The sequence below is a fragment of the Myxine glutinosa genome, chromosome 1 (assembly GCF_964187855.1).
Source record: "Myxine glutinosa chromosome 1, kmMyxGlut1.1, whole genome shotgun sequence".
In the NCBI taxonomy this organism is placed as follows: Eukaryota; Metazoa; Chordata; class Myxini; order Myxiniformes; family Myxinidae; genus Myxine; species Myxine glutinosa.
The window spans coordinates 296,612,339-296,639,987 of record NC_136261.1 but is presented as its reverse complement, the minus strand read 5'-3'; the positions used below and the strand labels follow the sequence as shown (position 1 = coordinate 296,639,987).

At 43.3% G+C, this 27,649-nt stretch overlaps 1 protein-coding gene across 50 annotated transcripts in view; it reads left to right on the top strand.

The window, feature by feature from the left end:
* Positions 1 to 27,649, top strand: part of LOC137439002 (interferon-related developmental regulator 2) — a 61,614-nt gene that overhangs the window by 456 nt on the left and 33,509 nt on the right. For 18 of the 50 annotated variants that reach the window (XR_013621276.1, XR_013621277.1, XR_013621270.1 and 15 more), the window contains exons 2-7: positions 2,075 to 2,128; positions 17,051 to 17,149; positions 18,290 to 18,380; positions 18,676 to 18,800; positions 18,936 to 19,093; positions 25,285 to 25,335. Coding sequence is in view for 34 of the 50 variants with exons in the window: in XM_078767789.1 (XP_078623915.1) it covers positions 2,075 to 2,128; positions 17,051 to 17,149; positions 18,290 to 18,380; positions 18,676 to 18,800; positions 18,936 to 19,093; positions 25,285 to 25,335 (578 nt within the window). In the remaining 16 variants the exon portion in view is untranslated. The other 32 variants (XR_013621266.1, XR_013621267.1, XM_078767764.1 and 29 more) reach the window with 9 other exon arrangements.

Here is a 27,649-nt window from a genome sequence, read left to right as displayed (position 1 = left end):
ACTTGTGCTTGTATATACTTTGAATAGTTTGATGTATTGTGGTCACTGCCCTTGATATGCGTCGCTCCTTTTGTGCGGCTCAAAGTGCTCATGTCATGTGATGTTGAGACCTGTGTCCTGTTTTGCGCTCTCATTTTGTCCGTGAAAGCTGTGATTGCACAATGGGTCACGTTCATTATAACGCAACCACCAGGGCAGAGGGGGAGCGGGGGTGGTGAGGAGGAGGGGGGGGTGAGGGGGAGGGGGGGGTGAGGAGAAGGGGGTGAGGAGAAGGGGAGAAGGGGGTTTGAATTAGAGATGTTTATGTTCCGTTGTTTCGGAAACCTGATTCGAGTTTGGACGGTGATGATGTCCTCCAGGATGCTGGTGAAATTCAAAGGTATCAGCAGTGGGTGTGGGTGTGTGTCCCTGTGTGTGTGTCCGTGTGTGTGTCCCTGTGTGTGTGTGTGTCCCTGTGTGTGTGTGTGTGTCCCTGTGTGTGTGTGTGTGTGTCCCTGTGTGTGTGTGTGTGTGTGTGTGTGTGTGTGTGTGTGTGTCCCTGTGTGTGTGTGTGTGTCCCTGTGTGTGTGTGTGTGTCCCTGTGTGTGTGTGTGTGTGTCCCTGTGTGTGTGTGTGTGTCCCTGTGTGTGTGTGTGTGTCCCTGTGTGTGTGTGTGTGTGTCCCTGTGTGTGTGTGTGTCCCTGTGTGTGTGTGTGTCCCTGTGTGTGTGTGTCCCTGTGTGTGTGTGTGTCCCTGTGTGTGTGTGTGTCCCTGTGTGTGTGTGTCCCTGTGTGTGTGTGTGTGTGTGTGTGTCCCTGTGTGTGTGTGTGTGTGTCCCTGTGTGTGTGTGTGTCCCTGTGTGTGTGTGTGTGTGTGTGTGTGTCCCTGTGTGTGTGTGTGTGTCCCTGTGTGTGTGTGTGTGTCCCTGTGTGTGTGTGTGTGTCCCTGTGTGTGTGTGTGTGTCCCTGTGTGTGTGTGTGTGTGTCCCTGTGTGTGTGTGTGTGTCCCTGTGTGTGTGTGTGTCCGTGTGTGTGTGTGTGTGTGTGTGTGTGTGTGTGTGTGTGTGTGTGTGTGTGTGTGTGTGTGTTTTGGTCTGTGTGTGTTTTGGTGGGACATTGTCTGTCTGTGTCTTGTGTTTTGGGGTGTCTGTGTGTTTTGATGTAGGTCTGTCTGTTTGACCTGCCTTTGCTAATGCTAAATCTGATTCAAATGTTCTTCCAAACATAATTTGCAGCATTTAGATTGAAGAGTGGAAATTTCAAAAAGGTTAACCCTAATTGTTGTGTTTCTGAATGCTAATTGGACTCGTGGAAATATAGAAATCAGAGAAATATCCACAGATGAGGTGTTGGGGTTCATACAATTTGCTGTGACACACACACACACACACACACAATTTGCTGTGACACACACACACACACACACACACACACACACACACACACACACACACACACACACACACACACACACACACACACACACACACACACACACACACACACACACACACACACACACACAGAGTATTCAGACCCCTTCACTTTTTTCACATTTTGTTATGTTGCAGCCTTATGCTGAAATCGTTTAAATTCATTTTTTCCCTCATCAATCTACACTCAATACCCCATAATGACAAAGAGAAAACAGGATTTTAGAAAGTTTTGCAAATTTTTTAAAAAGAAAAAACGGAAATATCACATTTACATAAGTATTCACATATAAGTGTGTGCCTGATATTTGATTGGTGTCCTTGACCTGCTTTTTTCTGATTGTGACCCAATTAACAAAAACCTTTTTTGATCCTAAGTTGAATAATTTTCCTCCAATTTCCATGATGTTGCGTTTTATGGATGGATTTTAGATGGGGTCACATTTTCTTCAAATACACGATCTGATGTTGAAGGTCAAGGTTATATGGCGGTCCTAAAATAATATGGCCATCATTGTTTCGTGGGTGTTGGGGGAAGCGTACCCTCAACAATTGCTTTGTTGATCGCAGATATCTAGTTTATTTCTCTCTCTCAATTCAATATGTTGAAAATTCTCATTTCTTTTTAGTTTATTCCTTTTGGTGTTTATATTTACCCTTCAGATGCCATGCGAGATGAGATGTTCCATTTCAAGGTTGCTACGCCCCACAAAAAAGGTCTGTACAAGTTGCCCAACGCAACAGTCCTACTGGCTGTCTGTGTGTGTTTTGGTGGGTCTGTCTGTCTGTGTGTGTTTTGGTGGGACTTACTGTGTCTAAGTCCCACCTTTCTTTCTGCCTTTCCTCTTCGCTTGGTGTTTGCCAAACCTCTGCTTGTTGCCAGATGCGATGCGTTAGGAGTTCCTTCATTAGCTTTCAAAACTATTGTTGCATTTGTCACTTTTTGCATGAAAATGGCACCAATGCTTCCTAGGTTGCTCTGTTGTTTGTTTATTTATTGTTTTTTCATTCCTGGCATGCCAAATTATCTGCCTGCATTTTGCCACGCATATTTTTTGGTTTCCCATGCATTATCATGAAGGTGGGAACTTCATACATTTATGCGAATTCAATGTAATCCAAATTGCAATTTTCATTTACTGTGATTGGTGCTATTTTCTTCGCCACTTTTGTCCTAAGTAGTATGTGTGCACTGTTTATGCTGAAGCCTGAAAACAATCCAACCTGCACATTGATTAGGAGGAGGTTGATATTTGTGGTTATTGCTGAATAAATCAATGATAAGGCAAATGCTGCAGCAAGATTGTCCGTTTATTTTAGTTGGATGATTGTGGTGCGTGTGCGTGCACGCCCTGAACCCAATCACAATTCTAGCTGAGGCAACAGATGACTCAGTCGCTATTTGATGCTGCAAAATGCTACTTGTCATATAAATGACCATTGCCAACTGAATATGCTTTACTAAATCCCACTTTTAACTACATTGCTACTTCAAGCTCTTCTGCCGTTATCTGTCCATTTTCTTTGTTCTTGGCTCATTTTGTTTGATTGCACATGCCTGGTAAATTATATCTGGTAAATTGTGTTGACCACAGCATGCTGTTTCCAAGCTGATCTTCTCTTGCCCAGCTTTGCAATCGCCCCTTGTGTAACTCAGATGATGTTGAAATAACTTGCTTGTTAAAGCTTCGACGTGCAAAAATCATTTTCTCAATTGATGCTCCCTTCAAGATAAACGTTTGAAATTGTATTTATTTATTTTAAAAAAATAATTTCTTGTTATTTTTCTTTTTCTTTGCAATTTATATACTTTTCACTATCAACTCACATCACAGGAGATGCCAATAATGTTAAGGCTCATGGAAGAACAAAGTCGTGGGAAGGTTTGAACTGGCAGTGCAGCAAGAGCTGGACACCAAGTACTGGAACAAACAAATAGCAAAAGGGGAGCAAAGGAAATGCAAACATTCCATTATTGCCGGTAGAATGATTGTGGATTGGGAGGGGGGTGGGAGGCAAGATAAGGCTGCTCATGAGATGATGCTGCACCTCCTGCTTTTTTAAACTGACTGTGGATGGAAGAATAGGACAGAACAGCCTCAGGAAGTTGGTTCCACAAAGCAGTGAGGAACAAATGGGCTTAGGTATGCAGTCAGCCTGGATTCTGGAAACTTAACTCTGAGGGCATTGCTCGAGGGACTCGTTCATTCTGAAGTTTCTGGTGAGGGTCGCGGGCTGAGAAATCTTTCAAGAGCAGAGTTAGCTAGTCCGGAGCAGATGCAGTTAAAAATTAATAAAGCAAACGCCACTGATGTGCTTGCGATGTAAGGGTGACAGACCTTGCGCTTCAACCTTGTCGCAGGAGATGTCAATCATGTTGTGTGACAGATTTTACAGAATCCAGGAGACTGATGTCATGCTTGGCCTGAGCCATGTGGGATAGCAGTTAATATTGAACTAAGGACAAAGGTCTTGTAAGAGAGTAGGTCATTTCAATTTTTAGAGAAAGGACTTTGCAGTATGGAGGATGCCAAGTCTGTGGTTTGCTTTGGAGACCAGCTTTGCAATATTGTCATTCCAAGAGACATTGTGGCTGATTGTGAAGCCGTGAAGTTAGATATTGAACCTCGGGTGAGAATACAACAACAACAACAACAACATGCATTTTAAAGGCCATTTTCCCTACAAGAGGAGGGGTTAGCCTTGCAGTCCCCATGACAATCTTCTCCATTTTGCCCTATTTTCTGCATCTCTCCTTGTTAACCCCCTTGCCTGCATTTCTTCTTCCACCATCTTTAGCCAAGTCTTTCTCGGTCTTCCCCGTCCTCCACTTCCTTCTACATTCATTTCCATCACTCTTCTCAACCGGTCACTTTCATCCTTCCTCAACACATGACCAAACCATCTCAACCTGTTCCTCTTCACAGCATCAATCACAGGCTCTATTCCCATCATCTTTCGCAATTCATCATTTGTCTTCCTCTCTCTCAACGATACTCCGCACATCCGTCGAACCATTTGCATTTCCACCCTTTCCAACCTTCGTTGCTGCTCTATATTCATTACCCATGTCTCGTTCCCAGAAATCATAACACTTCTCACACATGCAGCATACACCTTTCCCTTCAGCTTCAACGACACTCCCCTCCTCATCAGCATGCCACTCAGTTCCCGAAACTTCTTCCATGCACATCTCACTCCAGCAACCGTTGCCGAGTCTGATCCACCTTCTCCATTCAGCATGTCTCCGAGGTAGCAAAATGTTTTCACACCTTCCAGCTTCACGTCGTCTCCAAGATACAACTCAACATTTCTTCCATCTGCAGCTCCCTCTGTGCACACCTTACATTTGAATGTAGCTGCCACACTGGTTAATGACCCTCTCAGACCACTACATTTTTGATGAACCCACTCAGCGCACATTGTACATTGAATGGAGTTCACTCCGACACCCTTCCTGCACACAGCACATGGCCACTTCCCAGTTCTTTCCACCTCACCACATGCTTTACCACTTGCCATCATCTTCGTCTTTCCGATATTCACCTTCAGACCTTTTGTCTCCATACATTCCTTCCACTTGTTCATCTTTTCCTTCAGTCCATCCATACTTTCCGCAATCAACACCAGATCATCTGCAGACAACAACTCCCACGGTAAACCCTCCTTTACGTTCTGAGCCAGCACCTCCATCACAGCTACAAATAGTAGTGGACTTAGTACCGACCCCTGATGCACTCCCACCTTCACCTCAAACTCACCACTGTTCCCGTCCTTCATCCTTGCAGCTGTGCGCGCTCTTTTGTACATTGCCATCACTACTCTGATCAACCATTCCTCCACTCCTAACTTCCTCAATGCCCATGTCAATACTTTGCGTGGAACCCTATCGAATGCTTTCTCCAGATCAACAAACCCAAGAAACAACTTCTTCCTCTTCTCCATGTACTTCTCCTGCAAATGCCTCACAATGAAAAGCGCGTCTGTCGTTCCTCTTCCTGGCATGAATCCAAACTGCATTTCGTCGATATTCACTTTCTTCCTTATCCTCCTCTCCAACACCCTTTCCAATACCTTCATTCCATGCTCCAATAACTTTATCGCTCGGTACGAGCACACTCCAGAGGGTCACCTTTCCCCTTGTATAGAGGGACGAGGGTACTCAGTTCCCAAACCACTGGAATGCGGCCTTCTTTCACCACCAGATTACAGATCTCTGTCATTCTCTTCACACCCCAACTTCCTGCTGCCTTCAACATATCTCCCACAACTCCCGTCGGCCCTCCCGCTTTTCTACCCTTCATTGCTTTTATCGCTTCCTCAACTTCCTTCTCGGTTATCTTCTCTGCCGGTCCTAAAACTGGGTTGCTCTCTATGTTGCCATCCCATTCATTCTCTGTATTCAACAGCATTTCCATATATCTTTTCCATCTTCCTTTAATTCCATCTGGGTCGACAACGATTTGTCCCACTTCATCCTTCAAGCAACTCACCCCCATCACATCACACCTCTCGTTCGCTATCTGCTTTGCAATCCTGAATACTGCTTTCTGACCATCTTCCGAATCCAAGCGTTCTCCGAACATTTTCCTACATGCCTCCTGCGCCTTTGCTACCTCTTTCTTTGCAGCCTTCCTGGCTGCCTTATAACTTTCATGCTCTGCTGTTTCTGCTCCCGTACCCTTCGCCTTCTGCCACTCCTTGAACTTCTTCCTCTTCTGGTCAATCCTCTTTCCAACTTCATCATCCCACCACCATGTTTCCGAGTGCCTCGGTGGTCCTTTTGTCCATCCACATACCTCACCAACGGCTCCCAACAGACTAGCTTTCATTGACATCCAACCACTTTCAAGCTCAACCACATCATCCTCGACCCTACTCAGCCTCTCTTTTAATGCCTCCCTTACTGTCACCTCTTTCAACCTCCACACCTTCATTCTCGGTTGGTACTTCACCCGCCGAGCTCTCCTCGCACCTTTCACCCTTATGTCGCAGACAACCAAGTGGTGCTGTGAAACAGCCTCCTCCCCCGGGATCACCTTTGTGTCCCGGAGGTGCCCCCTCTCTCGCCTACGCACCATCAGGTAGTCAACGGTTGTCGTCGACCCACCTGACGTGTATGTAACAAGCTTATTATCCTCTTTCTGGAACTGAGTATTACAAATCAACAAATCAGCTCCATCAGCAAACTCCAAAATCCTTTCACCTTCTCCATTTCTCACACCATATCCGTAACCCCCATGAACTCCGTCAAAACCATCCATACTCCTTCCCACATGTCCATTTAGGTCTCCTTCCTACCACAATAACTTCCTCTTCTTTCACGTTTTCCATCAGCTTCTCCATCGCACACCAGAACTTGTCCTTCTCTTCATCGCTTCGACCAACCTGCGGAGCATATCCCGAGATGACGTTCACCAAGAGCTTTCCAATCATCATTTTCACCATCATCAACCTTTCACTCACTCTCGTCACACTCACCACACTGTCTACAAACTCCTCAGAAAACAGGACACCAACACCATTCACGCCCTCCAGGCACCCTTGCCACATAAACTTGTATTTCTGTCCCTGCCTACCCTTCACCATTCTCACACCACTTCCCTTCCATCTCGTCTCTTGCACACAACATATGTCCATTAAAGGTGAGAATGCATTATTGTCCCCCGTCGCTCAGCGGAGCGAAAGGGGGACTATGGCTTTCCCCTCCGTCCGTGTGTCCGTGCGGGCGTGCATGTGTGCGTGCGGCGTGCGTGCGTGCGTAAGCGAAGGACCGCATTCGAATTTGTTGTGTGGGTGCAACCCACGTCAAAATCCAAGGTGGCCACCGCCATGTATGTCTGATGCCATGTATGTCTGAACCTTGTAACCTGCATATCTTGAAAAATAAGGAAAGTACCAACTTCTAATTTGGTGTGTGGGTGTATCTTGGCATAAGGAAGAACGCTATTGAAAGTTGGGTCGCCACGTCAAAATCCAAGATGGCCAGCACCATATATATGTCTGAACCTTGTGAGCGAAATATCTTGAAAAATAAGCGAAGTACCAACTTCTAATCTGGTATGTGGGTGTATCTAGGAACAAGCAAGAACGCTGTTTAAAATTGGGTCGCCACGTCAAAATCCAAGATGGCCGCCGCCATCTATGTCTGATGCCATGTATGTCTGAACCTTGTAACCTGCATATATTGAAAAATAAGCGAAGTACCAACTTCTAATCTGGTGTGTGGGTGTATCTAGGCATAAGGAAGAACGCTATTGAAAATTGGGTCGCCACGTCAAAATCCAAGATGGCCACCGCCATGTATGTCTGAACCTTGTGAGATGAATATCTTGAAAAATAAGCGAAGTACCAACTTCTAATCTGGTGTGTGGGTATATCTAGGCATAAGGAAGAACACTGTTTGAAATCGGGTCGCCACGTCAAAATCCAAGATGGCCGCCGCCATGTATGTCCGAACCTTGTGAGATGAATATCTTGAAAAATAAGCGAAGTACCAACTTCTAATCTGGTGTGTGGGTGTATCTAGGCACAAGGAAGAACACTGTTTGAAATCGGGTCGCCACGTCAAAAGCCAAGATGGCCGCCGCCATGTATGTCTGAAACTTGAGATGAATATCTTGACAAATAAGCAAAGTACCAACTTCTAATCTGGTGTGTGGGTGTATCTAGGCACAAGGAAGAACGCTGTTTAAAATTGGGTCGCCACGTCAAAATCCAAGATGGCCGCCGCCATGTATGTCTGATGCCATGTATGTCTGAACCTTGTAACCTGAATATCTTGAAAAATAAGCGAAGTACCAACTTCTAATCTGGTGTGTGGGTGTATCTATTGGGTCGCCACGTCAAAATCCAAGATGGCCACCGCCATGTATGTCTGAACTTTGAGATGAATATCTTGAAAAATAAGCGAAGTACCAACTTCTAATCTGGTGTGTGGGTGTATCTCGGCATAAGGAAGAACGCTATTGAAAATTGGGTCGCCATGTCAAAATCCCAGATGGCCGCCGCCATGTATGTCCGAACCTTGTGAGATGAATATCTTGAAAAATAAGCGATGTACCAACTTCTAATTTGGTGTGTGGGTGTATCTCGCCATAAGGAAAAACGCTATTGAAAATTGGGTCGCCACGTCAAAATCCAAGATGGCCGCCACCATATGTATGTCTGAACCTTGTGAGCGAAATATCTCGAAAAATAAGCGAAGTACCAACTTCTAATCTGGTGTGTCGGTGTATCTAGGCACACGGAAGAACGCTGTTTAAAATTGGGTCGCCACGTCAAAATCCAAGATGGCCGCCGCCATGTATGTCTGAATCTTGTGAGAAGAATATCTTGAAAGATAAGCGAAGTACCAACTTCTAATTTGGTGTGTGGGTGTATCTCGGCATAAGGAAGACCGCCATTGTAAAGTGGGTCGCCACGTCAAAATCCAGGACGGCCGCCACCATATATATGTCTGAACCTTGTGAGCGAAATATCTTGAAAAATAAGCGAAGTACCTTCTGGTGTGTGGTGTATCTCGGCATAAGGAAGAACGCTGTTGAAAATTGGGTCGCCATGTCAAAATCCAAGATGGCCACCTCCATGTTTGTCTGACCCTTGTGAGCGAAATATCATATCATAGCATGTTTTCTGCGTGTTCCACTTTGTCAACTCACATCACTTCCCCGACGGGGGATCTCGGCGTAACGCTTGTTATTTTTATTTCTATTTTATTTTTTCCCCAGGATAGAAGGACACTTAATTTTTCATTGTGGCATCTTCTATATTACTGATCATTAGAGAGTGATAGTGATGCAAGCTGGCAGGATGGCTTAGAGGTACACACACTCACCTTTAAGCAGTCTCGCCTGGGTTAAAATCTCGGCCCAGCTATAAACCGTCATCGCGATGTTTCACAGGCAGGGTGATTCATCAGTGTGTGCCATCCCTTAGATGGATGTGAAATGGGTGTCCTGTCTGCTGGCATTAGTTGGTGGATATTAAATATCCCATGATGTCCTTCGCTAAGGGTAGGTGAGCTATCCGCCTGTACCATGGCCAAATTACATATTCCTTTATATATATATATATATATATATATATATATATATATATATATATATATATATATATATATATATATATAAATGTTGGAGGCTCCAGGCACGGACTATGTAGCTAGCCCTCATCGAGGCCAGGCCTTAAATAGAAGTGAAGAAAAGTGTATGATGAAAAATGTATGATGTTTGTGAGAAAGAGATTGAAGCTACAGAAAGCTGTAGTTTGAGTGAGACAGAAACAAAATTCAGCAATCCTGACATGGAGTGTGTAAGATGGTTCCGGGCATCACCCCAACGCTCCTAAGTCCGAACGGTAGTACCACTGAACGGTTGCTGCCTTCAACTTACTACCTAAGGAACCGGTCCAACCGGATGAGTGTTTTTTTGGAGACACAATCTCCTTACTGGATTACTCCTTACATCTCCTTAATGGAGCTGTTCGCTCCCAGAGGGAGCTCATCTGCCCTTTGACAGGTATTGTTTTTAGTCCTGTGGGGTGTCGCAGTCACCCTCCCCCACTGGCAAGCCAGTGGAGGGTAGCCAGTTTAGTCACCGATTGCCCGACCAGTGCAGGTAGCACTGGGTTACGTGTTACCAGTGGCAGTCAAGAGACTGATCTGACCGCCAAGCCTTAACCGTAGTCAAACGTCAGGCCGGATCACTTGGTTTTTGAAAGACTTGGGCCAAGCTTTCCCTGGCCAACCCCACATCAATGTGGGAATAATTCTGGCTGATAAAGAAGAAGAAGAATGATGCAGATGCTGTTTATCAGTTTATTGGGGTACTTTGTGACGATATGGAGTAATATACAAAAGGAAGAGGGCTTTCGAGACTGATGAAGAGATAATTCATGTGGGGTGAATAAAATGGCGCAATACCCCTTGTGGATGCCTGGTGTTGGCTTAACGATTATGGTGGCTTGCTTATGATCCTAGGGTCTTGAGTTCAAGCCCCTGTCATGCCATTGAATTAACACCACATGGGTCAACTCAGCCTATCATCCTTCCGAGGTCAGCAAATGAGTACCAGCTAGCTGGCAAGGGTGCATTTCATCAGTGGCACACCCACACTCCCAGAAAATGATGCAGCCAAGCAGCCACGTGCTGCATACGAATAAACAAACAAGAAGAAAAAGACATAAAATGTCATAGCCCTTGTGGTTTTAGTAATTTTGTTGTATGGAGTTAAAGGCCATGAGTCGGCCATCTTTGGTTGGATTACAAAACAAAATCTGCATATGTATACTATCATGTATTGTCTTTGTGCCAAGTTTGAACAAAAACGGTCCATGCATGTCAATAAATGGTTGGAGACACGTTTAAGTAACAAAATGGCCGCCAGTCGGCCATCTAGGATCTGATCTCGAAAAACAACGTGCATGTGTAACCCATCATTCTTTATCTGTGTGCAAAGTTTGAACAAATCAGTAAATGCATGTCCTTGAAATGGTTTAGAACCTGTTCAACATTGGGGTTTTTTTCTTTACAACTAAAACGGACGCCAGTCGGCTATCTTTGATCGCATGGCAAAACAAAATTATGTGCATTTGTATACCATCATGTATTGTCTTTGTGCCAAGCACGAACAAAATCGGTCAAGATCAACCCCAAAATAGTCAAACTAATTGTGAAAGCAATGGAGCTCTGGAATACTGCATTGATACTACGGCACTCAGAAGGAAAGATCGAAATACAAGGGGGAAAGATATGACATGGGATCATCCGAGGTGATAACCTATTTTCCCCTCCCCCTCCTGTTTTTCCTTGCTCTGGATCCAATAAGTAACCACATCAATGACCAAGGGCATGGACACACCATAACATCCAATAAAACAACATCTAAAGAACAAGAAAGATGTCACATCTACTGTGCATGGATGATTTCAAACTCTGCATTGAACACCAATAAATTGGTGGAACAACTGAAATGAGTGAAATGGAAGACATTCAAAAGTAATTTTGCTTAGATAAGTGTTGCAAGTGCACATTCGTACAAGGTAACCCAACAGAAACGGACAACATAAAAATTGACCTAAATACAACTATACAGGAGCTACACGACGAAGCATGTTACATACATCTTGGAGTAGAAGAGGGCCACTAAATTTGTCAAAATTAGATGCGAAAAATATTTACCAATAATACCTATGTAGAATGTGGCTCATGCTGAAAACGTAGCTCCACCCAAGAAACAAAATCAAAGCCATAAACCAATAGTCTGGGATCCAGTCACCAAAATTTGAGAGAACCTGACATGGCATGCTATACTTTTTGTTTGTGTTTTTTCTATTAATTTGGACATTAAGGTCCGCTGAATGAGAGGTCTGGTCTGCTCTGCCGGAAACCTTGCGGAAAAAATTTGTGCCCATTTTTGTATATGCAGCCTTTATTTTTTGACCGAAAAATGTGAAAGATGTTTTTTTTCTTAAAATCCTCAGTGTGTTGTGTAGGCTGTCAATAAATGCATCCCAGATACACAGAATACATGTGTTGACGACATCAAGTTGAGAAATACACTTACAAAACCTTTCCAAATGATTTAGAATCATTTTTATGCAAAAGTGCCCCCGATTTTCTTCTTTTTTTTTTTTTCTTTTTTTTTTGCATTTTTTCATTATTTTCATCTTGCTAAAAAAAATTGTGGCCAACGGACCCAGATGTGGTTGAACAGTCAGTTCAGTACTGCATGGATGTGTCAAGAAAACAGGGCCAAGAGTTCACCATCATCACATGCGACCAAGCAATCTATGAAGTGGTTCTAGGTCTGCAAAAGAAGAACCCCCAGAAGTATGCCAAACTTATCTTGCGCATGGGTGGCTTCCTTATTGCTCAAAATTTCCTGGGAGCAATTGGGCATTTGATGCAGGCCACTGGAATTGAAAACATCATGGTAGTAGCTGATGTCTGTCTCCGTGGAACAGCAAACAAGATCATCAGTGGGAAAGACTACGATGCAATGCTGCGTGCCCACACTATGGTGCATGCAGCCATGTTTGCCCGACACTGGGAAGCATTTGCCAGATGGTTGATCATTGAAGAGAAGGACCTGGAGTGCATGTCTGTGCTTGCCATCAATGTCCAGCTACTCCTAGATGCCCTGTCAGAAAAGGATGTAGAGAAGGCATCTTATACATGTGCTGATGCCACCGACCAACTGAAAAAGCTGTCACGTTTGATGGCTGAGTTTGATGAAGTATGTACGTCACCTACCACAAAGCTATGGCTAATGTCCATGGACATGGTGATGATTCTGAAGGATTCTGAAGGCCTGTGGGAGGAACACCTGGCTGAAGTAGAAAAGATGTTACCATACCTTGTAGCTGCTGGCCACTACAAGTATGTATCCTGCCTGCCCTACTACCTAGAAGCAATGAGAAGCCTACCTACACTGGCTCCGAACATCCATAGGGAATTCAAGGATGGGCAGTTCACTGTACGTCAAACAGAAGGTTGTTTCAATGGTGTCTGGACAGACATGGCACTCAAGAAAACCTACAACCGTGATACCAAGACAAAACTCTTCACTGGCATCAGTCAGCAGCCAGCGGCCATGGAGAAATACTTGCGAGCTCTTCCAGTTCTGACAGCAGTGTCAGAGCAGACAAAGGCTATGGCACACCTGGATATGGATGACACCAAACACCATGAGGACTCCAACAGCCAAGGCACAATGGAGGCTGAAAGTGTTAGGAAAATAACAGATGTCATCAACAACCAGATGATCAATCCATTCACATGTGAAGAACAGGAGCTGATGAACCTCTCAACAGGCCACAAAGCTGCATCTGCAGACTTGGTGAGTGCCCGTAAAAAAGGACTGGAGGCACTGGCTGCAGCAAGAAAAACAGACGGTGAGAAAATGGCCCCAATAAAACTTGCCACATTTGCAGCAAAGCCAAAAAGTCACTGTCCATGGCACTCAAAGCCAAGAAGGTCTACGAGGAAGAGAGTGCAGTTGTCCGAAACCTGTACTTTGTGCAGGACTTGGATGAAGATAAGAAGGTGGAGGTCTTCAGTCATGAGTGGACAAGTTGCCCAGCCTCCCTGTTTGAGCCAGATCCATCCCTTGACCAAGGTTATGCCATGCGTAAAGGGAACAAGGCCGACTACTTGGCTGCAATCAAGACATCCCTTGGCAGCTCATGGAGGGAAGTGGACAGACTGCCACCGTCCGACAAGCCTGTTGTAATGGTAGTAGATGCCATGGCATTCATCCAGCGTCACCAACATCTTGGGAGCAACACCTTCCATGAACTGAAAGTAAAGTACCTGAAGTACATTCCTGCAGGATGCACACTTATTCTTGGTGGAATCTTCCATGATCCTGGTCGCACTGTCTCGTCAGCGGATTGTCAGGTTGAGCTTCCAGAACTGTCCTAGGAGAAGCATGAGGAGGCAGATACAAGGATGTTTGCCCACATTGCATACTCAGTACAACATCTGCACCACAAATGGGCTGCAGTGGTGGCTACTGACACAGACGTGATCATGATGTGCATATACTACATCACACACCTGGATGGCCTGCAGGAGCTGTGGGTGAAGAAGATGGATATCTACCTACCTGCTCATGCAATCGCCGAAGCACTGGCAGTGAAGTATGGTGTTGAAGCTGCAGATCTTACATCCATGCTCCTCAGCACCTACATACTGACTGGATGTGACACAGTGAGCTATCTCTACAGAAGAGGAAAAAGGCGCGCCTACAAAACTGCCGTTGATCACCTGGCAGACCTTCTGCCCCTGTGCAGATACGGTGAGCCTGAAGAAAGCCTGGATGTTCAGGAAGATGTTGTGACAGCAGCTAGGCGATACATGGTGTCACTGTATGAGAGGAGTGACTTCGGTGGTAATTTAGATGCACTGCGAGCCCATCTCTTTGGTAACATCAAAGGAGACATGCGTTGCCTTCCACCTACCGAAGATGCCTTGCAGTTACACCTTCGCCGAGCCCTGCATCAGTTGGCTGTATGCAAGCGAGCACACATGTTTCAGCCAACCTATGCTGCTGCCACTGACTTTGGCAGAGAGCTTGTCAATGGTAAGTTGGTGGCAACCATGATGCTGGAGGAGGCAAAACCTGCAGAATTCAAACGCACCAAATACTGTCACTGCAAGAAAAGCATGTGTGCCCGAGGATGCTCCTGTGCGAAAGCCTATGTGAAGTGTGTCATCGCATGTCTCTGCACCGGGGACCCCAACAAATGTTCAAGGATTGAACTCGCACTCGAAGACCGTGACATGCATTACACATTATAAGTTATTTTGTTCAGTGCAATGTTAATTTCATGTGATATTACAGACGTTGTTGCCAGTAATTTTTTATTTTGTTATGTTCAATTATTCTGTTCAGTTAAAGTTTAATTTCATTTTTTCTACATACTGGTCACTAATCTATCCAAATTCAGCTGCATAACGATCATTGTTTTGTTGGCTTGTCATCCTGTGTACATTTTGTTTAAAAAATCATTTTGCTGTTTTGTATTTCTTGTGTTACAAGTATTTTCTTTGGGGGCACAGGGTTCTGTTAAAATTAAAAAGATGACTTGGCCAGGATGTTTAATAAAATGGACATAAACTACCATGATGCTAAATATACGGTATGTCTCTAGGATTTTTTAGCGTAAGAGTAATAAAATCACCACAGATCCAATGATTTTGGTTTGATTTTCAGAATGTTTTCTGTGGAATGACAATAATGTTTGGTGAAAAGAATGACATTGGCTGATGTCATAACTCAGGGCATAGTTGATTACTAATGAAGTAAAGATGAAAATAATGCAAAAATGCAAAAAAATCAGGGGTGCTTTTGCATAAAAATGATTCTAAATCATTTGGAAAGGTTTTGTAAGTGTATTTCTCAACTTGATGTTGTCAACACATGTGTTCTGTGTATCTGGGATGCATTTATTGACAGCCTACACAACCCACTGAGGATTTAAAGGAAAAAAACATCTTTCACATTTTTCGGTCAAAAAATAAAGGCTGCATCTACAAAAATGGCCACAATTTTTTTTCGCAAGGTTTCCGGCAGAGCAGACCTCTCATTCAGTGGACCTTAATGTCCAAATTAATAGAAAAAACACAAACAAAGTATAGCATGCCATGTCAGGTCCAACCCATTTTATTGAGCTTTTGAGCCTGTGGATCCCTGACTACAACTAATCAGTACAAGTGTAAACCAAAGCCATATATCAATACAGTTGTGGATAAAATAAACCCACAATCGAAAATCAAGAAACTAGATATCAAAACAAGCAAAATCAATGTATCCTAAGAATGTGCCCGCAGAGACGAGAACAAGCTTGGTGCAACCCAACCAAATGCACAGAGTGGCAACTGTAGCATTGGCCGAGTATGTGAAAAGTTCAACAAACTACCAAATGCAATTTTCCAGTTATTGTGAATGGCTGCATTAATGCAGGAGCAGGCTTCGGAGGGGATAGAAAGGACCATCCAATGTGTCTGGCATTGTGTGAATGCTTAGCCGTGCCTGAATGTGCTGCGCTTAAAGAGGGCGCCATGTTCAACGTATAACATTGACGCATTGCAGGATGGATTTGTATTGTTCGTGGTGTGGTTTGTGGAGTGAATATTGTACGTGTTTTGAGTCTGTAGAGTTTAAAAGCGCTCGAGGATAGAGGTTTGAGAACGAGGAAAAGAACAATGGGATAATTCTAACTGCAGTGCCTTCAAAAAGTATTCACATCCCTTTGACTTTTTCACATTTTGTTTTGTTACAGCCCGAATTTAAAAGGGATAAAATTGAGGTTTTTGTCACTGGTCTATACATAATACCCCATAATGTTGAACTGGATTTTCTTTCCCGAAATTTTAGCAAATCGATTAAAAAAAAAAAGCTGAAATGTCTCGAGTCAAGACTTGAATCTCATTGAAAATCTGTTGAAAGACCTGAAGATTGCTGTTCACTGACACTCCCCATCCAACTTGGCAGAGCTTGAGCAAATCTGCAAGGAAGAATGGGAGAAATTCCCCAAATCCAGATGTGCAAAGCTGATAGACATAACCAAGAAGACTCAAAGCTGTAATCACTGCCAAATGTGCTTCTATGAAGCATTGACTCTGGGCTGAATACTTGTGCAAATTAGATATTTCTGTATTTCATTTTCAATAAAATTTTAAAACTTTCTAAAAACATTTTTTTCACTTTGTCATTATGGGATATTTTGTGTCGATCCGTGACAAAACATTTAAATGTATCCATTTTAAATTCGGGCTGTAACACAACAAAATGTGAAAATGCACATTTTTACATTACATATGCATTGCACTCACAATGCATAATCTTTCACTGATACAAGGAGGAGAAGCTGCAATTTAGCTAGACAAAATACTCCAGATATAACTATGCCAGGGATCCCTTATGTGTTGGTATGTGTCTCCCTTGGGCCTCTGAAAACTGTCACAATATATATGAATGGTCATTTTTTTTACAATTATTTGATATATTTTGCATAATTCTTTTCTTCCACTTTTCCACAAAGCACATCTCTTTGTAAATTGAATAACTGATCTAAAATTGACAGCCTGTTGTACTTCCTATCATAATGCTATTTTGATTTACCTGTGTACAGGTAAGGCCCAGCATTTTGTGGACAGTGAAGACGATGTTGCGAGTGAGGCTCAGAGTCACTACAGTAGCACGAGTGATGTGACAAGCTTAACCGAGGATGGTGAGTCTCGAAGCACTAGCTATCTCTACTTCATGTTTCTCTCTCCATTCCTTGCATCCTATAGAAATTTCACTGTCACTCTGTTGTTCATGCCAATATCATCTTCGACTCTGGAAGAATTTTGGTGGCGTAGTCCATTCTAAACCAGATATGGGATTGAGATGGTAGGCAAGTGTCGGCAGCAATGCCATCAACAAGTCAAAATTTGTGCTAAACCTTCTGTACCACACTTGATGCTGTCATTGAATATAACTTTAGGGTTCATTACCTTTATATTGCAAATTTAAGTGGACAAAAAATAGTGCTGTAATAATCTACTTGAAATAAGCTTTTGCACATGCATCCATCTTAAGAGGAAAGGGTAATTGACAAACCATTTGGTTCAGCCAGATTCTGTGCCAACTTTCAAATTATCTTGCACTAAAACGCCTGGAATATTATCGCTGACCTGACCAACTGGCACAAACTTTTGCAAAATGAAGCACAGTAAGTGCATCCTAACCTTGCATTCAGCATAGCAAATGGGAAAGTGAAGGCAGTTGACTTGTTGCATTGCTGCTTTCTTAGCCGAGACTTCATGAATTTGGGCCTTGTCAAAAGCTTTTGTTTCTTGCTCGAATCGCTTCCACTATAAAATAGTCTTTAAATTGGACCTTAACCAAAATCTAATCGGCTTGTTGTTGTCACCTGCCCAACCCCATCCACCAAGTCTCATCTGAATCCTTCCACAACGTTTTGAGATATCGTGCTAAATATTGTTTTTGTTTTTTAACCCATATTTAAATGGTGAAGAATTACTTTTAAAAAATTGAATATCCGGATCCTCACCAAAATCGAATCAAATCATCCTTGTCACGCCCCCAACCTGCTCACAGACAAATAGACAGACGTGAAAACATAACCTTTGGTAGCGGAGGTAATGAAATTCATGAGCAAAGACTGAAGAAGTGTGTACATTGATTGAACACTTTCCATCACATAACCAATTAATGGAGTGATCTACTAGGTTGTCTTGGTCTTTTGATTTGTCTTTTGACTTTAGGCTTACCATCCATGTCACTTCAAGGTACTGCTTCATGGATTGTGAGGAAAAATTTGGGTTTGTTAGAGACCTGTGCTGCATGTCTCGTTTCGTCGCAGTCATGATTGATGGTGCAGATGAACAGCAGGCCTCTGTTGAGGAGTACGAGGAGAAGCTGAGGACATGCATTGATAACATGATGGACAAGAGGTTATTACATTTCAATCTATTCTTGTGGTCTTATTATGGAACATGCAGATAGATTAATTTTCTTCAGAGTTTGTGATGGTAATTGCCACTTTTGGTTAATTTTGGTGTCAGTATTGATAGGCAAAGGTGTAAAATGGCATGTACAAGTTTGCTTTTGGAAATGGCTTCAAGCGAGAAATGATCATGGATGGGTTGATTTTTAGTTTATGCAGTGGCTTCTTGAAAAGAATTGAGAGGAGGCTGCACTTTTGGTTTGCATCAAAAAGGTGCTGATCAAATGCCTTGTTCACAGCAGTACGAAGACTCGGCAGAGTGCTCTGGAAAGTCTCCGCTGTGCATTTTCCCAAAAACTTCTCTCTGATTTCCTGAGCGAGCGGAAAATGACCATCACGGATTCCCTTGAACGTTGCCTCAAGAAAGGCAAGTGGCTTGGGTTGATGCCTGTTGATGAGCGTTACCATGCAATGCAACAACTTTCTGGTTTGGAGCAAACTATGCTTTCCAAAACGGTCTCCTTATGACAGTGATGGTTGATGTGGCTGGCGTGTTGTGCAGGGAAAGGTGAGGAGCAGTCTTTGGCAGCAGCTGTGGTTACGCTGCTTGTGTTGCAGCTAGGGTCTGCTGGCGAAGCGGAACAGTGTTTTCTCTCACTGCGGCCTGTGCTCGCCTCCATCCTTGGAGACCCTACCGCTAGCATGTCTGCACGGCAAAGCGTAAGAGTCTATCACTTAATTTTCACTTTCCGTCTCGTATTTCTAAGCTCTAGCCAAGCAGGTCGAGAACTGCTAGAAAGAGACCATTGCATTACTGCCCACTCTCCTACTCTTCCTCACCCCCTCCCAATCTCCCCCCCCCCTATTAAAACTTTTTCTTGGAGTCAAGAGTATTGTAAATATTATTGGTAAATCAAATGTACAGTATTAGTGATCGATTTAGCTCATGTTACTTTCGGCACTACATTACTCTGCACTTCAATAAAAACCCCCAATTTAGGATTTGGTACATTTCATCTCTTGATGTCCAATCGAAAGCCTGACACACTCCGAACATTCATTTCAAAGGTGAAACGCAAGCAAGACAATTGCAGTTGATGAGAAAATCAACCGCACAGCAGTTTGATCACGGATGCTGCTGTGCGGTTGATGACAGATGGACCAACTCTAAAAGCTGGTTGGGGCAATTCCCTCCTGGATTCTCTCTTCTTTGTCTCGATTACACTGCTGCAATTCCCTCACTGCTGAACTCTCTCTGCACATCCTCCTAAAACACAGTGTTTATTACCCCCCACACACAAAGCGAAAAGCAGGGTTAAATAATTGGTTCACTTTGTCTGCCACTCTATAAACGTCAGTTTGATTGAGGAAAGACGTGATTTCACTTGAATGTTGTATTTTGGACACAAATCGGAAAATGAACCTGAAGTGTTGCTGTGAATTTGTCCCGATCACACATGCGCAGATAGGACTAAGTCTTTATTCTAGTCTGTCTGCCTGATTGGCAGTTAAAAAAAAAAGAAAATCATTCCAAGCAGGGAACTTAATTTTGAGGGATGTCATAAATAAAAGGACACAGAAACAGACAGGAAGAATGGATTTAACATGTTGAAAATAAGATGGTGTAGAAAACGCTCCATCAATGGCGGTAAACTTCCGAAAATATTTTTTCCGACAACCTATAAAAACATTTTTCTTATTTCGATTGAGTTATATACTCGAACACTATAAAACACAAATCACCTCAAAAACGTTTCATTTAGCAGTACTTTGACAAAATATTAAGACATTTCACATCATCTCGACCAATCAAAGTTGCCCTTTTTCCTCAAGACTGCACGGAGTAAGGTGTTCTATGAACTCTAGTTTTATTTTTGGCTGTCACCAGCACTTTCCCTTAAATGCTCCCCCATGCTCCACTCACAATATGTATTTGAAGCAATCAACCAATCATATGGGTCAACTAGAGGAATAGAGAGTTTGAGCCAGCTTTGGGGAGACAGATGTGCAAAAGCGTGTTCAAATATCCAGCTCGCTCCACATTGGCAGTTGGTGCAAGTTGTGGAGAAAAGTCTAGAACACATGAAATAATGAAACAAACAAAACAAGTACCAAGTCTAACCAAACAAGTGAAACAAACAAAACAAAACAAGTAATGAAACAAAACAAGTACCATCTGTTGTCCATCTAACAGTTATTCTGCATGGCCCAATAATATCGTATTTGTATTCATAATGAAATTTGAACAAAAGTTAAATAAAATGTCATTTAACTAACCGAGATTTAACTAACCGAGAATACATGATAATTTTTACATTAAATGATGATTAACATAAATTACATGACAATTAACATATAAATAGCACTGAATGGACTGACTGTCATCTCTTGAGGTTAAAAGTTACAGGGCGAGATTTTGGGGAACTCCCTGGGAGCCCCCTGATCCAAAATCTAAGAGCGAGCGATCCTGCGGATAATGACTGGAAGGGCTGTGTCGGGTTTCAGAGCAATCGGTTGGTAAATAAGGGATGAGTAGGGATTCGAAGTTTCAGAACAATCAGCCGGGTGATGAGGGAGGAATAACAAAAATAGCAAAAAGTTGACAGACGAAGATCCGGACATCTCAATTTATTTTATAAGTTAATATCTTAGAGATCACGATGAGATGATCTAAAAATACTTGACAATTTTCATAACAGTGAAGTGAAAAATTGTATTTTCTTCTCACATCCTGGCATTGGCTTAGCGGTTAGGGTGCCGGCTTGGGATCCTAGGATCCTGGGTTCGAATCCCGGTCGATCGCTGAATTAACGCCAGGGGGGTTGACCCAGCCTGTCATCCTTCTGAGGTCGGCAAATTGAGTACCAGCTTGCTGGGATGAATGATCACGGTGTGTACCCCGATTTAGAATAGGTACACCGTATCCCTGCGCATCGTAAGAGGCGACCAAGGGTTGGCATCAGGAAGGGCATCCGGCCATAAAAACATTGCCTCAAACAGGGAACCATGATTGTCATGGGGCCCGCAAGGCTAACCCCCGCTCTTGCGGGGAAAATGGCCTTAAAACGATCATTCATTCATTCATTCATTTTCATTCTTCTCAAATATTATGGAGATGTTTTAAGCTGGACATGCAAATGAAAATGTGCAATTTTTTGGCTGTGTTGACTCGTCATTGTGCTCGAGATACGAGGCTAGCAGAAGACACTACATTAATTAATGAGGCTGTCCAAAATGTGACAAGGGCAGGGAATTCGAGCTAAACAGCAAATGCAGCCAAACTAATTTTGCACAGCGAAAAGTGACCTGAACTCGCCTTTAAAGGGCCACAGACACAGAAAATCATGTTTGGTTTCATTAATAGATATTGCTTCACTTGACACTTAATCGTCCTTTTTTTTTGGAATAAATATCACTCGATTGGCAATATCACCCAAAAAACGGCGATTTGATTGCTCATGTGACTGGCTACGTCATCGAGGGAATTTTTGTTGCTGCTGGTAGTTTTTAGCTGGTAGTGGAGTCCCGCCCCTAAAATCGTGATGATCATTCATGATGTCACCTGTGTGATGTAATCGAGGGAAAGGTTTCTCAGCACGCAATGATAACTGCCTGACCAAGAATCTTCTGATAGTCAAAATCATTATTAAAAACTGTCTGTTGTACAGCAGTATGAAGGGTGTGATTGGATAATTCGTCAAAGGTTCGCCAAAATCATTATTTATTTTTCCCCCGCTTTTCATTGGCTGATATATTTTGCCTGATCTCTTGTACATATATCATTTGCAATACATGGATAATAGAAGACCCACATTTTTCTTGAACTTGATGGTCAAGTGGGCAATGGTTACATGGAAAGGGGACATTGGGATTTCAGCTACGGGCTCAGATAGAACACTAAACGGGCCAAACCCATGTTGGATCTCTACTTTAACTATAAAACCCAACAAAAGGCTTCAAAAGGTGAGGCATCTCTCTGATTCGTGCACATAACCATCATCCCAATATTTTACAATTTTAATGAGATCCAAGTCTCCCTGCAGCATCCTGTCCTTTGCTTCCCCATCCTGTCATCTCATGCTACTGAGATTAGTAAAATGTTGCTGGAGGACAAGGACAAGACGAGCCTCCCCCTCCCCCCCACCGCTCACTTCCCCCACCCTGCACAAAATGCAAACAAGTCATTGGTTAAAATTTCTTAATGTCTTTCACATTTATATTCCTACCTAAATGATCTGTAAAAATAGACGTCTTTCAAGATTGTGCCAGTAACCATTTAAAGTTCCATTGAATGGAAAAGCATAATATTATGGAACAGATTTGCTCTCTCTTCACTTCAACATTTGGCTGAAAGGATGGCCATGTCTATCCTGGGTTTGATTCCCAACCCAGCTATAAACTGTCATCCTGGTATTTCACAGGCATGGTGGTTCATCAGTGTGTGTATCATCCATCGGATGGCCGTTAAACGGGAGCCCCGCCTGCCATTATTCTTTGGTGGACGTTAAATCCCCTCCCTCACCTCAAACGGCCACAGCGCCACACGGCTGACTCCGCACGTGAAAAAGCTGAATGCCTCAACTCTGTGTTTGCCTCTAAATCTTGTGTCCAAAACCCATCCCTCTCTGTACCAGTCGTACCCAGCTGCTCCTGGACTCTGTGTCCTTTCCTCCTGACAAGGTGGAAAAGTTTCTGTCAACCCTCGACTCTGATTCTGCAACTGGACCTGACGGCATCAGCCCACGGGTCCTAAAATCCTGTTCTTCCGCTCTTTCACTCCCTCTCTCTGTTCTCTTCACCCTCTCTTTTGCTCAAGGTCATCTGCCATCTGCTTGGAAATCTGCCAACATCACCGCTTTGCACAAAAAAGGTGCAAAAACAGATCCCAGCAACTACAGACTAATCAGCCTCTCCCAATTATCAGCAAAGTCATGGAATCCATCATTGCTTCAGATATGAAATCTTTCCTCTTCTCCAATGGCTTGATCTCTGATCATCAATTTGGTTTCAGACCTGGTCACTCTACTCTGGACATGCTGCTTCTGCTTTCTCAACAATGGATGGAGGTCCTCAATGCCAAACAGGAAATTAGAGCTGTCTCCCTTGACATATCACATGCCTTCGATACGGTCTGGCACCCCACTCTGCTCACCAAACTCTCCTCTTTTGGTATCCATGGAAATCTCCACGCATGGCTGGTGGACTTCCTCTCTAGTCGTAGTCAACATGTGGCCCTGAATGGGTTTCTCTCATCTCCTCTGCCTGTTCAGGCTGGAGTTCCCCAAGGCAGTGTTCTGGGCCCTGTGCTTTTTCTGGTCTTCATCAATGATCTCTCTGACTCTCTTGAAAATCCTCTATCTCTTTGCTGATGACTCTACTCTCTGTCGCTCCATTCTTCATCCCTCAGATCGGCAGTCTGCAGCCTCCTCACTCTCTGCAGACCTGGACAAAATCACAAACTGGGCAAACAAGTGGAACATGTCTTTCAATCCTGACAAATCTCACACTCTTACGATGTCTCTCCGAAAAGACCGACTGGACAACCCTCCCATCCACTTTCTGAATAATCCTCTCCAAGAAGTTCTGTCACTCAAGCTTTTGGGTCTCACTATCTGCCATGATCTTTCCTGGGGAAACCACATTTCAAATCTGGCCTCCAAAGCCAGTCGCCGACTGGGCATCCTCCGTCATGCGAAGTCCTTCCTTGGCACACCTGAGCTCCTCACCACATACAAGGCTTTCATCCGCAGCTCAATGGAATACTGCTCTCCCCTCTGGGCTGGTGCTCCTGCCTCACACCTAGCTCGTCTTCACGCTGTTGAAACCAAAGCATTCAGAATCATTGGAATCTCCCGCGATGAAGCTAACTCCAAGGCCCTCTCACTCACTCACCGCAGGCAGGTTGGTGGTCTTTCTGTCTTCTACCGACTCCTCTCCGGCCTTGCTCCCCCAGCTCTCTCTGTGCTCTGTCCCCCAAATATTCCTACAGGTCGCACAAGATCTGCCAGCCATCCTCTGATGGTTAAACTGCCGAAATCTCGGCTCTCTGCTCACCTTCACTCTTTCATTCCTCTTTTCTCCCACCTCTGGAACAAACTCCCACACTCACTTCAATCACACTCCTCCCTCCAGGTCTTCAAAACAGCTGTTCACCACCATCTCTGCTAATTTCACCCCAATTCCACTTTTTTGAAATACCAACCTCTGTCCTGGACGTCCTTGGTGTCCTTGTTTTTTTTACTTCTCCCCCCCCCCCCCCTTCCCACGCCTCCTCCCCCCAAGCCCTCTCCCTCCCACACATCTCCCTGCTCTCAAATGTTGTGTGCTCTCAAGTGTTTGTGTGCTTCCCCTTCTCTCCCCATCTTGTCTTCCGCTCCTTCTTTTTATATATTTTGTTTGTCTGGTTGATTTGTTTGTGAAGTAAATGTCAGCTCTTTCATGAGCCTCGATTCAGTATACAAAAAAACAAACAAAAAAAAAAAAAATCATTGGGTCCCTCATGAAGAGTAGGCGAGCTATCGCTGGCACCATGGCCAAATTGCACATTCCTGCCCTATCCAGTTGAGGGCATTGCATCAGCGGCAATGCCACGCCATCAACCAATGATGCTACCCCACAGCCTTGTGCTACATACGAAGGAAGATTTCACCATTTCCTTTCCCAACCATTCTTTATAAAAATATCACCCCCTTTTTTTATATGGCCTATTTATTTATTTGTTTATTCTTTTTGCAACAAAATTTTAAATTGTGACTGTTGATCATATTAAAACTCAAGTTAAATTTCATATTAAATCTCTTAAATATTTAAAAAAAACAATGATTCTTTGTCCCCTGGTTTCATTATTTTGATTGTTGAACTAAATGCCACCTTTAATTACTGTTTAATGTCTTTTGTCATGTCTTTTGCAGTGTGCTACCTCCCTTGCCATGTGTTGCTACCTGGCAACTGATGATATTGAGGTGAGCATGCAACCGCCTTGTTCTCCATTACTTTCTGTTGCACTTCGATATTTTGACTGGAACTTGTTTTTTTGTTTCTCATCAATCCACAACCAAATGTATTTGCCATTCTATTGCATGTGCATGACATGTGTACATGGAATCGGCCTTGGCTTTAAGAGCAATAATATATGAATCAGCATTTTAATTCAGTGACTACCGCTTCTGACCATTGGCCCTTTTGTTTCAAGAAGCTTTTCTTTGTTCCCACCGAACACTTTTCAACTGGATCCTTCGATATCATGCATGGCTGATACTCCTTCCGTATAGCATCAAACTCCGTGTTTTTGTAACGATGGCGGTTTCCCATATGGGAGGCAGGAGAACCCATATGGCGGTTTCCGTATTTTCATCATCAGAAAAACATGCCACGATTTTTGAGAATTGAGGTTCTATTCCGATATGCTGATTCGTTTCTTAACTGTGTAGATTTGTGTCGAAGCTATCTGGGTACAAAAGCTTGCAAGTGCGTTCCCATGATCAGATGTCCTCCAGGCAGGAGATCGTCTGTCTACATTGGTAAATACGGAAATAGCTTCCATTATTGGAGTTTCACATCGCCGATCCCTCCAATGAACTTCACGGAAAATACCGAAGCACCGTCTTTACATAACACCAAGTAATGATGCGATTCTGCTGCACACAAATACAAAATCCGATTATGTCTGTTGGTCACGGTGAAGTTTGTAACCACATCGATACGAGACCAATAAATCCTAACAAGGAAATGTGATGCAGGAGGAGGTGGTGAGAATTGTTAGTTCCACCTCTCTTTCAGAGAACATTACCAATTTAACATATGTGGATTTGTCCTTAAGCCGAGGTGGCACACTTGGGACCCGGACACCCAGCATAATTTTGTTGCGCTGTAAATTTTTATTAAAATGTTTCTTTGCATGCCATTTCAGGTATGTAATTTGTGCCATATCACGTGATCTGTAAAATTTGTGCTTCTGCTTTTGCCATTGTGTAACCTTACTCTTCCATCCGTGACTCGCATATGTGGTGTTTTGTGATTTCTTTGTGGTATTTTGCCATCCTTGATATCCTTTACTACCGTGTTTCTACCTTTATTAAAGGTGTGTGTGTGTGTGTGTGTGTGTGTGTGTGTGTGTGTGTGTGTGTGTGTGTGTGTGTGTGTGTGTGTGTGTGTGTGTGTGTGTGTGTGTGTGTGTGTGTGTCCATGTTTTTTTGTGGTGTTCTATTGGAGCTTTCTGATGTGGAATGTGATACACCAAAATGATCGTCATTATCTCAAGAGTTGATTTGGATAATTAACTAAAAATAATCCGGAAGAATTCCCATCTATCTAACCACACAGCTTAATGGGTCCTTCCACGGCATGGCATTATAATTACAAAAAAAAACAAAAAACAATGATAACATTGTAACAAAGCATTTTTTAATTAATACAAATAATATTAACAGTAGTGTCATTTGGCAAAAATAACAACGAATGTATAATCCCCCACAACCCTGCCCTGGCCCAAGCATATCTGGCCCAAGTAAAAGGTAAACTAATGCTCAAGCACTACAGCAGGTAGACATGCTATAAGGTTGTGGTCACGTGTTGAGGAAAGACCAATGAAAATTTGGACCAATGGGCCCACTATTGTATCAGAAGTTCTGGAAAGGTATATGGTGTTCAGAATTCATTTATTTTATAATAATAATAATAAAATGCTATGAATGATCGTTTTAAGGCCATTTTCCCTGCTAGAGCGGGGGTTAGCCTTGCGGGCCCCATGACAATCATGGTTCCCTGTTTGAGGCAATGTTTTTATGGCCGGATGCCCTTCCTGATGCCAACCCTTGGTCACGCTCTTACGATGCGCAGGGATACGGTGTACCTATTCTAAATCGGGGTACACACCGTGATCATTCATCCCAGCAAGCTGGTACTCAATTTGCCGACCTCGGGAGGATGACAGGCTGAGTCAACCCCCCTGGCGTTAATTCAGCGATCGACCGGGATTCGAACCCAGGATCCGAGGATCCCAAGCCGGCACCCTAACCGCCAAGCCTCCACCAGGCTTATTTATTTATAATAATAAAATGCTATACTAACTGAAAATAATCTTCCCAACAATGGATGTTCAGGTGACAATATTTTTCCACCAAATATTACTTTTTTATTTGCATCGTTATTTTTTGTTACAATTTGTACAAGATATTAAAAGAGAGACTGAGTATGGTAGAGGATGATGTGGTTGAGCTTGAAAGTGGCTGGGTGTCAATGAAAAATAGTCTTTTGGGAGCCGTTAGTGAGGTATGT